A 16,777-nucleotide genomic window follows, 5' to 3' on the forward strand; every position below is an offset into this window, starting at 1 on the left:
GACTATAGTGCTGCATTAGACACATTAGAGTTTTTTATGTAATTTACAAATTCTGACTGCAATCTACACTTATGAGAAAAAAAAATATATTAATATAGAATATAACCTATTCTAGGTCACTTTCTATACCTTTTTTCCCCATATTAGGCAAACACTAGCAGCTCAGGTGGGGGAGTAATATAAAAGGAGAGAAAGGTTAGCCAAATTTACAATCTTTGAATTATTAAAAAAGTTATATAGATAAACAGGTGTAGCATATGATAGCTAGTTTGCACAATAACATACAGCACTGAGTGAGAAGCTCATACTCACATTTTCATCCATACTGAAAGGCAGCAGCTCAGGTGCAGTAAAACAAGAGGAAATAACAGTTAGTAAGATAAAGTTGATCTATTGAACGAGTGATAATATATGTGTTAAAACGAGTAGCATATGTAGCTAGTTTACACAATGATATATATTACTTTCTCTGTCATTGTATCATAGCCTATTCAAGGTCACTTACTTTACCAGTAAGAGGCTCGTACTTATCTTTTTTTCCCATATTATTCCTGTTTTACACCTTAAATTGGTTGCCTGTCAGTTTCTGTATTGACTTTAAAGCACTTCATGGTTTGGCATCAGCCTACTAGTCTGACATGTTTGCGATGTATGAACCAGGACGGCCTCTCAGGTCCTCTCTCTCTCTATTTTTATACAGTCTATGGATCCTCTGGCACGAGTCTTTTAGTTGTTCCAAAGTGCAGGACAAAAACTTTTGGTGAGGCAGCTGTTAGTTTTTATGCTTCAAGCTGCTGGAACAGTTTAAGGAACTCAGAACAGCTCCAAGTGTTCATATCTTTAAACTTGGGTATTATGTCTTTTATTTAATCATTTATTTTATTGTATTGATCTTTTAAAATGTTTATTTCCCTACTATCTAGATACATTTCTATCTTATTTACAGATAGCTTGATTTATTGTGTTGATTATTGATTTATGCATTTGTTTCTTAAAAAAGTTGAACGGAGGCAATAAATGGAAAACTGAATTGCATTTCTCTGTCACATGAACTCTTTTATTTGAGCCTCTGAAGCTGCCAACTATTCCTACACCCTGACACCAACACCTGCATTCAGAGAAAATATACTTCATCATCCTTTACCTGTTTTATATAGTTATTTTCTTATTTTTATCTATTTTATTAGTTTTATTACATTTCTATCTTTTTCGTGTGCATTCATCTCAAGTTGTGTTTACTTTGTTTACATTTGTTCTGTCTTATTATCAGCTCGTCAGTCACCTGTAAAGCACCTTGAGTTGCACTAACCTGTATGAAAGGTGCTATACAAATACAGTTTGATTGATTGATTGCATGCCCATGAGATGCTTTATATAATATACAGTTTTTTTTTATGTTTTGTCAGGTAATGGTGGTGGTTTTTGGATGTATGTGCACTAAGGAAACACTAAGAAAAATGCATTTTGTGTTTAGACTTGTCAGTTTAGAGCTCTAGGTAGAGTAATGTATTTTCCAACACATTAGAGGGCGGTATTACACCTCAAAGTTTATTGTCAACCTGCGTTTACAAATCAGAAGAAGAAAAAGAAGAAGAAGCCTCCCTCCGCCTCCCTGGATGTACTGTATACTGCACCGAGCAGGGGTGACTGATAAATAAATATTGTACAAATATCACACAGAAAGATTGTCCACGCATTTATCAGTTTTGCACAATGAGCGGGATACCGGGGACTGCTGTCGTCCAGGTCACCAACCTGTCCTCGGCGGTGAGCAGCGAGCAGATGCGCACACTGTTCGGTTTCCTGGGAGACATCGAGGAGCTGCGGCTCTACCCGCCCGAGTAAGAGCGACCTCCCCCCGGCGTAGCTTGCCAGGCAACAGCGCGGATTCGCGGCCTTCCTGCGGTCCACATAAACACTCATTTTAAGACGATCGCGGTTATTATTAATAACTAACCCCTCTCTATTCTGCTTTGTTTTCTCTTTCACAGCAATGCCCCTCTGTCTTTCTCCTCCAAAGTGTGTTATATAAAGTACCGAGACCCCTCCAGTGTTGGTGTGGCGCAACATCTCACCAATACTGTTTTTATTGACAGAGCTTTGATAGTAGTGCCATGTGCGGAAGGTGAGTGTAGCCTGTTTCTTTTAAACACATTAAAAAAATGAAATGTCTCACTTGTCTCGGTGGACTTGCTATGTCCTTGCTCCCTTTAAATTCAACCGTTTGGCGTTTTGGTTGAATCTGGGTTGTTTTTTTGTTTTTTAACTCACATGGATAATTGGCAATTTGTGCCATTGACTAGTTCTGAATTTAGCTTTTTTTATTATTATTATTTGACACAGGTGACGGGTTGTATCACCTTACTTTTAAACATTAGCTAGCTAATTTCTCATAGCACCCTTCCAGGGTGTCTGTTTGGTGTCACAAAGGTGGTTTATACAGATCACATTGCAGCTATGTTGAATGTTTTTTTAAGCTTCAAAACATTGAATTATTCAGGTTTACCTCACTGTAAACACTGGGTTCACTGGAACATGTAGCTTGTGTATTTTCCATTTGAAAAAAAACCCCCAAAAAACTGCCATTATTTGTTACTTGTATCATGGAAATTACAATATAAATCCATGGCAGCACAGCTAACTTAAACCCTTTTCTCTTTTTTTTTTATTTTTGGTGCTCCTTTTCTTTAAATTTCCCTCCCCTTTGGTGCCACTGTTGTTCCCTTGTGTACAGTCAAAAAAAAAGAAAAAATGATATCACCTCTAACTTGATGCTTTTTGTCCACGTGACTTGGTGCTGGATGGCTACTGAGTTTATTAATTTGGTTTTGTATGTTTTTTCTGTGTGATTATGTGTGCATATCAGATGACTAGACTGGCCCAGCTGTTACACTACACTAGCCTGAGTCAGGCATTGTTTTCCAAGCCACTATCCCCGATCGGGCCAACGCAGCCTTCAAGGGGGAATGTGACCAGGAGAATAGCCCGCTGAACCTTCCAAGATGGACACCTTGTCTCTTTTTATTTATTTTTCTTTTCTTTTTTGGTTTGTTTCCTTTCATACTTTCCCATGTTGTCCACTCTCTACTGTCTCTATCTAGAAACTACAGTATTGCTTATCTCTAGCGTTGTGTTTTATATTTGTTATTTTGGTTTGTTGTTTTGATTATTGTCCAACCCCCCACCCCCCTCTCTCTTTTCTGCTACAGCTGCAGCTTGTGTGTGATTGAATTCTGTCCAGGTTGCTACGGCATACCGGTGGGATGTGTATCACACATGGGATGCTAGGAGGATCACTAACACTTTACTCTCTTGTCTCCTACTCCTGTTGACGTAGTGAGGGGTTAGTCATTCTGAAAGTGAGACCCAGTAATGAAAACTCATTTGAACTTAGCATCTTTTTAATCTTTTCTTATTTGCACTTTTGATCTGTGCTGAAGTTTGTAGTGAAAATGCAAGATTTGAGTGAGTTTAACCTCACAGTAGTACAATGAAGCTCTGATATGGATGTTTTTTTTTTTAGTATTTTATAATAACATGATCCATTTTAACATCATTTTCTCTTGGAAATTCGTGACACATGCATTTAATGCTTCCCGTCGTTATTTGTTTTTGAAAACCTGTCGCATTAAACAAATGGTAATTCATGCTCAGAGCCTCCAGCTATAGTGAAGTGAATTTATAGTTATTTTGTCTCTTTTTTTTTGGTCTTAATTTATCCCTCTCTCTCCTATAAGAAAGCAACAGATTATAATCCAGAGTGGAATGAGCAAAAATTCCTAATCCGTTGTTTTTACAGCTAAGTCTTGGCTAACATTTCCTACAGTTCTTAAAATTGTTGTTCTTTTCTGTATCTGATGTTCTGTGTGCTATTAGTGATGCAGCCATTGGGGTTGTCTTGTGTTGCACATCTTTCCAACACTGCGAAATGAGCGTGCCCCCCCTCCCCCCCAAGGAAAAGCGCCCATGCTTGATATCGTATGGTTCATGACCAATATGTTTCCAGTACAGGTGACCCATGCATCAAAGTGTTGACTCATTCTCTGCATTGTTTTTTTTTTTGTTTTGTTTTGCTTTTTTTTTTGATCTATGAAAAGAGAACAAGGACAAACCCTTTTGTTTGTGAAAAGTTAAAGAAAAAAATCTTTGCAGTTTATTGACAATAATAACTGAGATTGATTTGAGAAGGATAATTTTTATAAAAACCAGAGTTAAGGTGCTCGGTCTCCAGTATACCATGGGTAGACAGTAGAAGACGTGTAGGCTGTATGGGGAAGTGTATGCTCTCTTTCTCTCTAGAATACAGTGGGCTAATTGTGCAGACATAGAGGAGACAGAGAGAATAGAGTCTCTCTATTGCCTTCACTAATATCCGCTTCTGTTCTGCAGGGAAGATCCCAGAAGAGGCCAAGGCTTTGTCACTGTTGGCACCTGCTACCCCAGTGCCCAGTCTGATTCCTGGCGGGGGACTGCTACCTATTCCTACTCCAGCTCCACTTCAGAATGTGAGTCAGCATCTTGCAGTTCGCTCGTTTTCTCGTCTGTCATGCAACTTAAACATAACATGATATATGATATATATGTGTGTGTGTTTGACACCTGCAGCTGAACCTTCCCATAGTGAACCGGCTATCAGCTAGTCTCGACCCCGCGGCGTCAGCCCACTCCCAGCCCCCCCTCATGGGAAATGTAGATCCCTCAAAAATCGATGAGATCAGGCGGACCGTCTACGTCGGCAACTTGAACTCACAGGTAACGTAATCGATTCTGTATCTGATAAACTGTTAAACGTTCACACGTCGGCTCTTCGGTCCAGTTTGTTCTGGCTGGTGAGAACGCTGTCGATCACTCAGTGGCTCTCTGTCTGCTTTCCAGGAAACTATACTGGGATTTGTTTGTGGTGAGAGCACAATATTGTGTGATAATTGGTATGTAATATTCTTGTTTAGAGCTGCAACGAATAATCGATTAGTTGAAAAGTAATTGCCAGTTGTTTTGATAATCGATTGCTTTGAGTCCACATTCTCTGATTCCAGCTCCTCAAATGTGAATATTTTCTGGTTTCTTTAGTCTTCTGCTACAATAAACTAAATATCGTTGGATTATGGTCTCTTAGTCGGGACAAAAGAAGACATTTGAGGACATTCACCTTGGGCTTTGGAAAACAGTGATCAATATTTTTCACCATTTTCTAACATTTTATAGACCAAACAATTAATCAAGAAAATAACAGACAGATAAGATAACCTTTATTGTTCCTGATTTCATGAACCAAATGATTAACCGAGAAAAGAGCCCTATTCTTGGAAATTCAAAATCTCAACTAAACTAATTAACAAAATTCCTCTGCTCATTATGCTGTCTGTCACCACAGCTGCCTACTAAGGCTGAAAACAACGCTGGTGAGAGTGAGCCAAAACTTAGTCAGAAGGAGAAACCTGTTTTACATACAAGGAGTCATGCTTTCCGTTGTTGATGTAACCTCAGCAACCATTTCCCCATTCATATTACAGTACAAGATGCCTCATTTCAGTAAGAATACAGTCTCAGCTAGTAAAGCTCATTGCCAGTTATTAGTCCATCAAGTCTTTGCGACCAGTAGAGAAGATAAATAAAGCCCATTAAGTGCTGTTGACCTTTCAGTTAGTGGAACTAACCTTCTCCGTCTGGGACCATGTGGTGCTGATGATAACAGGTCCCTAAAACTCTTTATCGAATGAGTTAACCGTCAACCAGATTAATTCAAGAAACAAATCTTTTACATTCTGTACCTTACAAACCTGCTGTCAGTAAATTTAGGTTCATCTCTCTTTCCTCAGACCACCACCGCAGAGCAGCTGTTGGAGTTCTTCAAGCAGGTGGGAGACGTAAAGTTTGTGCGGATGGCCGGAGACGAGACTCAGCCGACGCGTTTCGCCTTCGTAGAGTTTGTCGAGCAGGACTCCGTCGCCAGAGCCCTGACCTTCAACGGAGTCATGTTTGGCGACAGGCCCCTGAAGTATGTATTTGTTTATTATTAAGAGCAACACATTCAAATCCAGCATCAGATAAATGAAGAAATGTGTCACTTATTTACTCTTAATAACGTTCTGAAAGAAAGATATTGATTCATGTAATTTCAGTGGTTTATGTCAGTTGATATAGTTTTTTATCTTTCAGGGTTAATCATTCCAACAACGCCATAGTAAAACCCCCAGAGCTGACGCCACAGGCTGCTGCTAAGGAGCTAGAAAGTGTGATGAAGAGGGTGAGGGAGGCCCAGTCTACCATCGCTGCTGCCATAGAACCAGGTAGAACATTTTGATCTATCAGAGTTTTAGTAACACAACACTGAAGAAGCTGCGTCGCGTTCTGACGCCGGGGATCTGCTTGTGCTCTTCTTGCCCTTAGCAGAAACAAAGAAGCGTTCCTCCAGTCGGTCTAGAAGGTCACGCCGGTCACGCTCACGGTCACGCTCCCTCTCACACTCAAGAACGCGGAGGAAAAGGTCCCGTTCGAAACACAGGTGAACAACTAGACCTCTGAAGTCTTTTACATTTCCCTTCAAATGACGCTGTGATTGTGTCGAATCAGCAGTGACATTTTTTTTATTTTTCCTCTCTCGATGGTGCAGACCGTCACAGAAGTCATGGCCGAGGAGTGACTCCCACAGTTCCCGAAGTAACCACAAGAGGCGCTCTCGATCCAGAGACAAGAGACACAGCCGTAGTCGCTCGAGGTATGTCGGGAGCATGCAACATAGAAGGGTGTTCATGATTTGTTTTTCTTTGAAATAAACACCGTTCAGTGCCTCGGTGTCATAAAGGATGTGCAGCTTCATCTGTTTTCATCATTATCTAGAAGACATCTACTCTACTGCGGTGTCACTCTGTTATCTCTGTCCTTGGTAGTAAGGTTCACCGGGTTCATATTGAGCACAGCGACGGTCTGAATTTTGCTCCTGTTGTCTGAATCTGGCACCAAAAAATTCTGACTTACTTATGAATCTTTTAAAGAAATAAGGTCTTGCACACAGCTTTGAATTTTTAATACTTTTCTCGTTGTTTTTTCTTATCCCTAATGGTTAAGGCACACACTACTGCTGCTTTCCCACAAAATAACTCTCCAAAAAGTGTACTAAAGCCAGTTAATGTGTTTATCAGGGGCCACAAAAGGAGGAGTAAGGATCGGTCCAGGAGCCCTCGAAGGAAAGCCAGATCACCCTCACCAAAAAGGTAAATCCAACACATACCCACCCTGTCCAAATATTTTAGATGTTTATAGCTTTCATATGCTTGTCCCATGTCTTTTTATAGGTTTTAAGTGGATTTACGACCATATTTGCTCGGTAAACGTCAAGGATGCGGTGTCTGCACGTTTGCGACTGGTTCTTATTATCGGTTATTTCTTTGGCTTCTTTCAGAAGTAAGAAAGACAGGAGGAGGGAGCGAAGCAGGGAAAGAAGAGATCGCTCCGCATCCAGGAAGAGGAGCCGCAAAGACGAGGACAGGATAAAAAGCAAGGCCAAGCCACTGAAGGTAATAAAGTTTATACTGAAGGAAATCTCATCAAAACAACACTCCCCCGCGCTTATATACACGCCGCTACCAGACTGCGCTGATCAGTCCCTCATGGTCAAGTAGGCCACTAAAACTGTCACACTGCTGATAATTTAATGATGCTAAAACACTAAAACAACACATTTTCTTCTCCTGACTGAGGGGGGAAATGAGGTGTCTGGTGATGTTGACAAATTAGAGGAGTAGAGGGAGCTCCCAGCTGTTTTTTCCCCCTTCTATAGTAGGTAGAAGACATCAGTAGTGACCTTGTTTTAGGGGTTTTTTTTCTCCTGGTGAGTTTATGGCTGGAAAACATGCTTGCAACCTGCCAGAAGCAATACTTTTGCTAGTGATGCATTATCAATATTCAGCTGATTATTATTAATCAGCTTATTTATAAAGTATAAAACTCCAACTTGATGAAATGAATATGAAGTGTTTTCGCACCTCAACCCACACGAACTCTTCAATGGAATGCAATTAATGAATGACTGGAATAAAACTAGATAAAAAGGCCAAACAAAGTTCAAAAGATTCCACGTATAACTCGTAGGTCAGTCACTCAATATGCAGAGCACTTGAAACTAAGCTTAAAATAGTTTCAGTATCTATGTAAAAAGGTTGTAGACTACAAACAGCTTCAGATAGATCACGTAGACAAAGGAAACGGGCCGCTGTGGTCTCAGTGGTGTTTATTTAAGAATATTAGCTGAGGTTGTAACAATTAGTTGACAAATTGATTAGTCATAGACAGAAGATTAATAAGCAACTATTTCGATAATCGAATAATCGTTTCTATCATTTTTCAAGCAAAAAAGGCCGAATATTCTCTGCAGATTTGCTGCTTTTCTTTGTCATATGTGACAGAAAAATTAAAAATATTTAGGTTTTTACACTGTTGGTTAGACAAAACAAGCAAATTGAAGACTTTAATGCAATGTAATTTTTTTACATTTCACAGACGCAACAATTAATCATTGAATTGATGAAATAAACTGCAGATTTATCAATGAAAATAGCATATATACACATACATATATACATACAGGGGCTTAGCTTAAGTTTAGGTGAAATTTAAGCTTAAATTACATCATTTTAATGTGCAATTCACTGAATGAAAAACAACTTGGACTGTGCTGCATAGCAGGTTTCCTGATCTTTGTTCACATGGTTCAATTCTCCTAACTGTATGTGAAATTGAAACCATCTGTACAACAGCAGGGAAAGTATAGACGATGCATTTTTAATGAGCCTTGTGTTCCAATTACACATTCAGGACATATTTTAATGTTTTAGAGCTGAAATCAGTAAATCCTCAGATCATCACTCGGTACTTTTTGCATTTGTAAAAGCACAAACAGTCAAATTTCAAAAGGTGTGGGTGTACACAGTTTATACAGCTGCCCACATTAACCACCTCCAACCATTAACTATGTGGATACAGCACGTTCAGCTGCTGGATGTTGGCGTATTTCTGTTTTTGAAACCTGCAAACTGCATGAAATACAGTAGAAACAGCAGCAGGCTGGATGATAATAATACAAAAGCAGAAAGTCACAGGTTTAACTCCTCCAACTGGTATGAAATCATGTGTGGAAAAACCAGTAAATAAACTGCAAACACAAAGCAGCTGATAGACAGAGAAATATTAACTTTTTCTAGGTCAATAAAGGTTCATGACTTATAGAAAGGGAAACTAAAGGGTAACGAGAACGCTGAGCTTTCAAGTTTCGTTAAGAGTCATTAATAACACCATCAGGCACATCATGTTAGGAAAGTAGTTTAAAAACACGCACACACAAAGGTCAACCATTTACTGCATACTGCTGTTAGAAACTGAATCTAATCAGCAACCATCAGTAATCAATGCAAACACATATTAGTAGGCTGTAAACCATCAATCAAACCAATAACTAGCAGAAAAGGGTTTACGCCTTTAGTGTTTGCGGGTCAAAATTGACCCATGTTTGAACTCATTAACAAGCACTGAAAAAACACTAATTATGATCCAGTAAAATGTTTTATCTGCTAAGTGACTTATTATTCATCAATAATATAATAATATAATAATATATATATATATATATATATATATATATATATATATATATTAGACTTATTTTGATATTTGATGTACCTTAGACCACATTTAACTTACAGTGTACAAATCGTTTTTTAGTTTAAACAATTTATCTATTTTATTGCTTATGATGAACAGAACAGGCAAATAAGACCATGAGATGATCTGATAAACAAAATAAATCCCAAAATAACTTGTGCGTATTGTCTCACACGTTAAAAATGTGCATGCTGCGCCAAGTGTGTGGTGAGACATGACAAATACATCAAGAGAAAGCCCCAACTTATATACTGCTATACAGCTGGGGAACAGGAAACCTGTGTCTGTGTCTGTTGCTGCGTGTGTGTCTGAATGTCTGTCATAGGTTACGTTTGGGGACAAATTTCAGACTGAAGACCAGTTAATTGAAGACGGCTTGTCCAATTGGGGAAAAAGCTGATTTTTGGGTCAGTGGGTAAGGTTATAGCTAGTGTAAGTCTCCAGGAAATTAATGTAAGTCTATGTAATGTCCCCTAAAGTGACGTAGGCCAATTTGTGTGTCTGTGTCTGTGTGTCTCTATGGGATGTGAGTCAAAGAGAGATGGTGGGTGGGGGTGGGGGGGGGCAGCATGCCACTCTACACTTGAATTCAAGTCGATATGCTTTCTTGGCATGAAACATAATTTTAATATTATTACATAATATTATTATACTATTTTTATAGGATTTCATTACTATTATTTTTGTTTTGTTGTAATTTTTGTTATTCATGATGGTTTGGCAACATTTACTATGTATTTTTCCGCATAAACAACCCATAATTACTACGGGGTCAAGTTTGACTCATAATTTTTTATTATCATTATTATCAAAATGTGTTTTATTTTATTCAGTAGGCCATTGTAGAGGATGTAATGCAACCTTGTTTTGATCAGAAAAAAACGTGTCCATAAAAAACACATAACTCAAGAAACACAAGATAAAAGGCGTCATATGTTGACAGTCTTCTTGTCAATTCGGCATCAATATAATCCATAAAGATAAGATGTATTTGTGTACAAACTTTACATTTTGGATTTTGTCGCCTCAACTCGCTACCGGGCTCCGTTGATTAGCTGCACTATTTTAGTGGGAGAAGACGCTGGAAATGAGAGGAGAACCGTTACAGAGATTACATTTTTCACTAAAAAATCAGATTTACGGTAAATCAAACACTGATTCATAACATTGTTATTCAATTCACTGTCTAGTGTGTGTGTGTGTGTGTGTGTGTACGTGCTGGAGAGAGTTTGATTTTATCAGAAGGTCGGGACTGAGTTAAGTCAGCTCTGACTGAGTTTTATGACGACCTTACACTAAACGATCGAGATGACACCACAACTAGCAAAACTCTCATGATTTGATTCCGACGTTGGAAATTTGTCTGACAGTCTTGACAGTGAAATGGTTTGAAAAGTCGTTTGGTGTAAGGCTGGCATAAGGCAGAACTGAAAGAGAAATTAAACTGGTAAAACAAAAATATTTGGAGGGATTTTTTAAAATTTTCTTCAACTTATTTGAGAAAGTCTGTATGCCCGTACATTTCCAGCAGAGCAGAGAGAGATCCCCCCCCCCCCCCCCCCCCCCCCAGCAGTTCAGTCAGAAGAAACATCCTGCCCCATCATTTCCTAGATGTCTTGAGTTTTATACGATCTACATAATTTACCACGTGTGCATGTGACTCATACTGTATATCAATAAATCTGAACATCTTAGTAAAGGCACATCATTTCCGAGTGCATTTCTGAATGCACCTGACCCCTTTTACATGTTTCTCTGTTAATACGATATTCGGAGCTCCTTCATGTTCATATGTGGTTAACGCCTATTAAACCACAGTTATCGTTTCCATTCAGATCTGAACCTGTGAATGTGAGTTACTAAGGGTGCGCTGATCTGAGGGAAAAAAATGCAATTCAACTCAATGTGCCTTTCTAAAAAATATAGTTAAAGGAATAGTGTGACCTTTTTTTCACTTTCTGGCTGAGAGTCAAAAGAGAGGATTTATTATTTTCATGTCTGTATGATAAATATGAAGCTACAGTCAGCGGCTGGTTAGCTTAGCTTAGCATAAAGACTGGAAACCAGCTGGCCTTGTTTTAGAAAATGATGAAAAATATCAATCAATGTTTCCCAAAGCTGAAGATGCAACTTAAAATGTCTTGTTTTGTCCCGACCAACAGACCCAAACCCAAAGATATTTAGTTTACTATCATAGAGGATTAAATAAACCAGAAGATATTTATATTTATTTATATATATATTTCTTTAAAAAGTGATTAATCGATTATCAAAATAGTCGGCGATTAGTTTTCCGTCATTCGACTAATCATTGCAGCTATAGGATGAATACTGATGATTATGCTGTTGAGAATGTGGTCTTACAGTTAGAAAAAGTTTGAAAAATCTTCATTCTACAGTGTCCTATCACAATTCCATTAAAAATGTTATCAAAAAACACAATAACATCTAGATATCTAACATCAGAAATCTTAATTTCTGACTGGATGCGTGTCGGCACATCTCCACTTCCCTGTCCTCAACAGATTCCCCCCCCAGTAACCTGTTTTTCTTGCTGAACGCATGAAAGTTTACACTTCTTTCGAGCATGAGTATCAAACCACATGAATGCTGACGTACTTCAGGAAGTTTACCATAAAGATCTCACGAGATTAATGAAATAAGATGACACATTTGAGACTTATCACACTTCATCTTAACTGAACAAATGTCCTCAGAAACAACCACAATCTTGCAAAATAAATTTTCGATGTTGCACTGCACATTCTTTACAGTCTTGTTACGCACGTAAGTTCACAGAGATTGAAATGATACTCAACCCAAAATCTTTTGAGTGTTAAACATTCTGTAGACTTGGAAAAAAATGTTTCATTTCTTCATTTTAGTAGATTGAATTTAGTCGGTTATAATTGTTTTCAATGGTGACCTGTTTTCATTATGGAAAAAAGTATTAAAACATCCATAGAGAAACCATATTACACTACTGTAGCTTGATGAATCCCTCCAATGTCCATCAACTACTGTTTGTCTACAATACTCCTTTTCCACAAATAACTGACAAATAAAACATGCAAAACCTCAGGCCAGCACTATAAAGATAGTCAAATAACCACTTAGACTTAGACCACTTAAAACTAGACAAATCTGCATCTGCATTTCCATCTCAAAGATAGTGTAATGGTAAGAGGAATTGTTGTTGTGCTAAACATATTTCAGTATAATCCAATGAATATGACAGAATGGCATCCAATTAGAATAAATGCAATTTAACTAATGGATTACCATCATAATCAAACTACTCAAGAAGTTCAAAGGTTGCCCTGAAAATGTGAAAAATAAGACCAGTTTCTAATCTTCCCTTCCTCACAAAAATACTAGTCAGTTACTGGATGACTGGATCGTCTCAGTTATTTTTTTAGCTTCTTCTCTGCCGCCTCATGAAAAGCACCTGAGCTGTCACTTTGATATTCCTGTCAAATATTTCGATAGTGTCTCATTTGAACGACGTGTCGTTATCTCAGGTGGAAAGGGACTACAACAGGGAAGAAAAGGACGACTACGAAAGCGACAGAGAAGACTCGGCCACACCGAGCGAGGACATGACGTCATCACCCTTCACCCAGCACAACGGCAGCTACAAGCATCACCACGAGGAGGACGCGTCGGTGGGCGCTAACAGCACCAAGTGACTATTATGACAACATGGAAACAAGCCTTTGTTCCATCAGATCTTCTCAACACTCAGCGTGTGCGTATACGTGCATCAACACCGGATAAACACTTACAATAGGGTGTTGTCTTCATCATCTCCTGTTTGAACAACATGATTTTTTTAAAACTTCCTGTTGATGAAGTATATTCTTGATCACATAGATCCTGTAATTCAACAAATTTTTCATTATCCAACCTGAAGGGCAAGTGAGCATTTGGCACAGCAGTTTCCTGCCAGCGCAGGTCAGATGAAGGTATCGGGATTTGCACAGGATGCACATAATAAGGCTGTCATATTAGATTTCATAACATTATACAGGTGGTATTGTGTCCACTTCCTGTATGTGTTAATTGTTTGAACAACACAAACCATTGTATTGTCTTTATAAAGATTTATTTCTGCTAAAGCCCAGCAGATTAGAAACCAATCGCAGAGTCTGTCACCGTAGAATCAAGTCTGTCTCCATTCCCAAGACCTCCAGAGCTATCTCAGAAAAGTCATAATGGCAGAGTCAGGCAGAAGTCCCACAGGGAGGACAGAGTGTCATTTCTCGAGCAATTTGATTTTAACTGTAGGTTTGTCCCTCCATTTGATATTTAAATTTCTTTTCAAGTCCTCCAGACCGAGACATCTTGATCAGACACTTCCTCCATAGTCCAAAATAACTCTAAGTTTATCAGAGTTTATGTCATACTGTAGTATTTATACCATTTCCTTTAAAAATGTTTTGTCTTAATATTGCAAATAGCAATATGCAGCAACAGCTGCAGTAATAAATGTATTATAAATTATGCCTCATCTATTTGTGAGATAGGATTTTAAAATGTTGACTTATGCCTTTGTTGCTATTTGGGCTGCAATTTAAATTATCGATTAAGCTGCTGATTATTTTATCGATTAATCTTTTTGTCTATAAAACATGCCATAATTTGTTAGAGTTCATAGTGACGTATTTAAATGTATTTGTTTTATCTGACCAACAGTCCCAAAATTTGAAGATAATCAGTTTATGATCATGTTATGACACAGAAAAGCTTTAAATCCTCATGTTCGAGAAGCTACAACTAGGAACAAAAACAATTATTTTGATTGTCAAAATAGTTCCAGATTAATTTTAATTGATTAATCAACTAATTGTTGCTCTAGTTTACATGTAGGGCCTTCATGTCTTAAATAAATAGTATTTACAAAGAAACAGTGGAAAAGTAAGCTTCTCAAATGAATCAGTAGTAACACAAAGGGAAAAAAAGACGGAAGTGAGAACTGCATTTATGTATATTTTATATATGTGAATATATATATATATATATATATATGCTGGCAGACAGAAAGAACACAAAAAAGGCTTCACCTTCACCTTACTTGTTGCACTTCCTCAAGTAGCATTTCATACCAAGCAGGTTCTGTATGGCTGCTGATGGTAAAGTGACATCAGTTTCCGTGGTTAGTGACTAAGTTTTGAACGGCTGAATTACTGTCGATTTTATGAATGTGCTTTTACATTCATTGACTTGAATCATCAGCTTCTTATATCACGTTTTCATTCATCTCATAGCTTCTGTCCTCAGAGAGTTCAGTTCTTCCTGGTTGACACTGTTTGTTTGCTTCAGTTGCATTTTGTCAATACACAGACAAAAATGGGAAAATTCGAATGATTATAATGTAATCCAGAATATTATCGTGTCAGATTCTGTCTCTAGATGTAGCACTTACTACTCACCAGCAGACCAAAAAACGAAGGGTTTAGTTGGCAAACCAATCAAAACAAAGGTACTTACCAACTAAATGTTGTTGATAGTATGACCCTAACTGAAACTGTGAAAATATAATTGCAGCTTCTTGCCTGAGGTCTCCTGGGGTGAAACTATCTTATGCTCAAGCCTTGGTGAGGCTGTGACTGCAACTTCCCATATTCTCTGTACTTGCTTACCAGGTCAACGAGAACTGTACATAACACATTTAATACAGTTTCCTGGGTGAAAGAATTGAATAAGTAACAAAATGAGGGGATTTCTGCGAATGTATTAAATGCTCATTTGCCCTTTTTGCAGTGTTGAAAGATAATGTGAACTACAAGGTCTGTGAAGTGTCCTTTCTTCCCTGTTTTGCACCATTTTTCTCCATCTTCTGGGAACTTTTTTTGAGTTTCCCCCAAAAATGTACGGTGTTGATTTTATGACTTCAAGTGCTGTAATTAATGAAAATGCAAAATTATACTGTTTCTGTGAACATGTTGCTAAAATATCATAAAAAAGATACATTTCTCATTTGGTCAACATGAATATGTTGCTTTATTGTTTTTACTTTATGGGTGTACATTTACATGCAGAGTGTTTTTTGTTTGTTTGTTTGTTTGTTTGTTTTTTTTTGGTTGTTTTTGTATTTCTGAATACTAGTAGTCAAAACAAGATCACAATGTTCCATTTCCTGTTATTGTTGTAAAGCTGTGAGACAAAAACTATTTACTGTTTTATAGAAATAACACAGGCCTATACTATAAAAATGATGATGTGCAAAATGTCTGTCGGCTCATAATTGCTCGGGAAAGTGAAGCTCGCGCTGGTAGAATAGACGAGGCTGAGCGAGATATACGTCACAGGTCAACAAACTGCTTGCAAGCACAGAAAGGTCAAAAAGTGCCTAGACTAAGATTGTACAGAATATTCTACTAAAATACGTAAACTTTGACAGATTCAACCTGAGTTTATTGTTTAGGAATAGCTGAAAGAAATGAAATGTTATATTTAAAGTATTGTCCGCTGTCTTTAGTAATTAAAAGCAGAATAGACTCAACATTCATGAGACTTATGTGGATTTGTCTTTAACTTTTTTTTTTTTTTTTTCATTTTTGGTGTTAAAGCCAGTATTAAGTCATGTGTCAAAAAAAAAACTTCATACTGGCCTCAGATTGCGATCAGTGTTTATTTAAGTTTCTATCAAAGTGTGTTATATTTTAAAAAAACATGAAGACTTTATGGCTGTCTGCCAAATTCCACTGTAATTACTTTATTGTATTTTTTCTTTTCCTGCTTTTTTCTTTTTTTTATATAGTACACAAGGCTTCAGTTTGAAGTGGTGAACTTGTGATAAAGTTTAATACAAAAAGGCATTTCCAACTCAACTGACAGTATGTGAAGAATTTAATTTTTTTATATCCATGTATCCACTACATACGTACTGTAGAAACATGTTTCACACCCGTGGGATTGCTCGCTTGATATCAGCGTTTGGGACTCGATGTAAAGGTTTGGTAACACTGTTTTTGAAGAGCTTTGATGTACGTACGTGATCCTCCTCGATTTATATCTAACAATACATCTGATCTGTTTCCAAAAACACTCAATAAAGAGACTTTTCATTCAGTTGTTTGGCTTCTGTGGCTTTTTTTTTTTGTCATACTGTGAAGTG

At 37.7% G+C, this 16,777-nt stretch overlaps 1 protein-coding gene across 4 annotated transcripts; it reads left to right on the forward strand.

The window, feature by feature from the left end:
* Window positions 1-1,577: 1,577 nt before the first annotated feature.
* srek1 (splicing regulatory glutamine/lysine-rich protein 1) lies at window positions 1,578-16,731 on the forward strand. 4 transcript variants are annotated; one of them, XM_042395294.1, is made up of 12 exons: window positions 2,041-2,125; window positions 2,867-3,359; window positions 3,877-4,011; window positions 4,390-4,505; window positions 4,606-4,752; window positions 5,820-5,998; window positions 6,160-6,290; window positions 6,391-6,505; window positions 6,614-6,718; window positions 7,143-7,214; window positions 7,403-7,517; window positions 13,179-16,731. In XM_042395294.1, the coding sequence occupies exons 3-12, from the start codon at window positions 3,981-3,983 to the stop codon at window positions 13,344-13,346; spliced, it is 1,179 nt and encodes a 392-aa protein (XP_042251228.1). In that variant the 5' UTR covers window positions 2,041-2,125; window positions 2,867-3,359; window positions 3,877-3,980; the 3' UTR covers window positions 13,347-16,731. The 4 variants fall into 4 exon arrangements, with proteins under 4 accessions (XP_042251226.1, XP_042251225.1, XP_042251228.1 ...); XM_042395292.1 differs by lacking the exons at window positions 2,867-3,359; window positions 3,877-4,011 and adding an exon at window positions 1,578-1,841 and having other exon boundaries at window positions 1,992-2,125; window positions 6,394-6,505; XM_042395291.1 differs by lacking the exons at window positions 2,867-3,359; window positions 3,877-4,011 and adding an exon at window positions 1,579-1,841 and having other exon boundaries at window positions 1,992-2,125.
* Window positions 16,732-16,777: the final 46 nt, after the last annotated feature.

The sequence above is a fragment of the Thunnus maccoyii genome, chromosome 19, assembly GCF_910596095.1.
Source record: "Thunnus maccoyii chromosome 19, fThuMac1.1, whole genome shotgun sequence".
In the NCBI taxonomy this organism is placed as follows: domain Eukaryota; kingdom Metazoa; phylum Chordata; class Actinopteri; order Scombriformes; family Scombridae; genus Thunnus; species Thunnus maccoyii.

What these genes read in the sequence shown, in the direction of transcription:
- srek1 (XM_042395291.1), top strand. Translation starts at nt 1,714, where the DNA reads ATGAGCGGGATACCGGGGACTGCTGTCGTCCAGGTCACCAACCTGTCC. An exon ending in AGGTCCCGTTCGAAACACAG is followed by an intron (nt 6,506 to 6,613) that starts GTGAACAACTAG and finishes TCGATGGTGCAG; the next exon opens with ACCGTCACAGAAGTCATGGC. An exon ending in AGATCACCCTCACCAAAAAG is followed by an intron (nt 7,215 to 7,402) that starts GTAAATCCAACA and finishes GGCTTCTTTCAG; the next exon opens with AAGTAAGAAAGACAGGAGGA.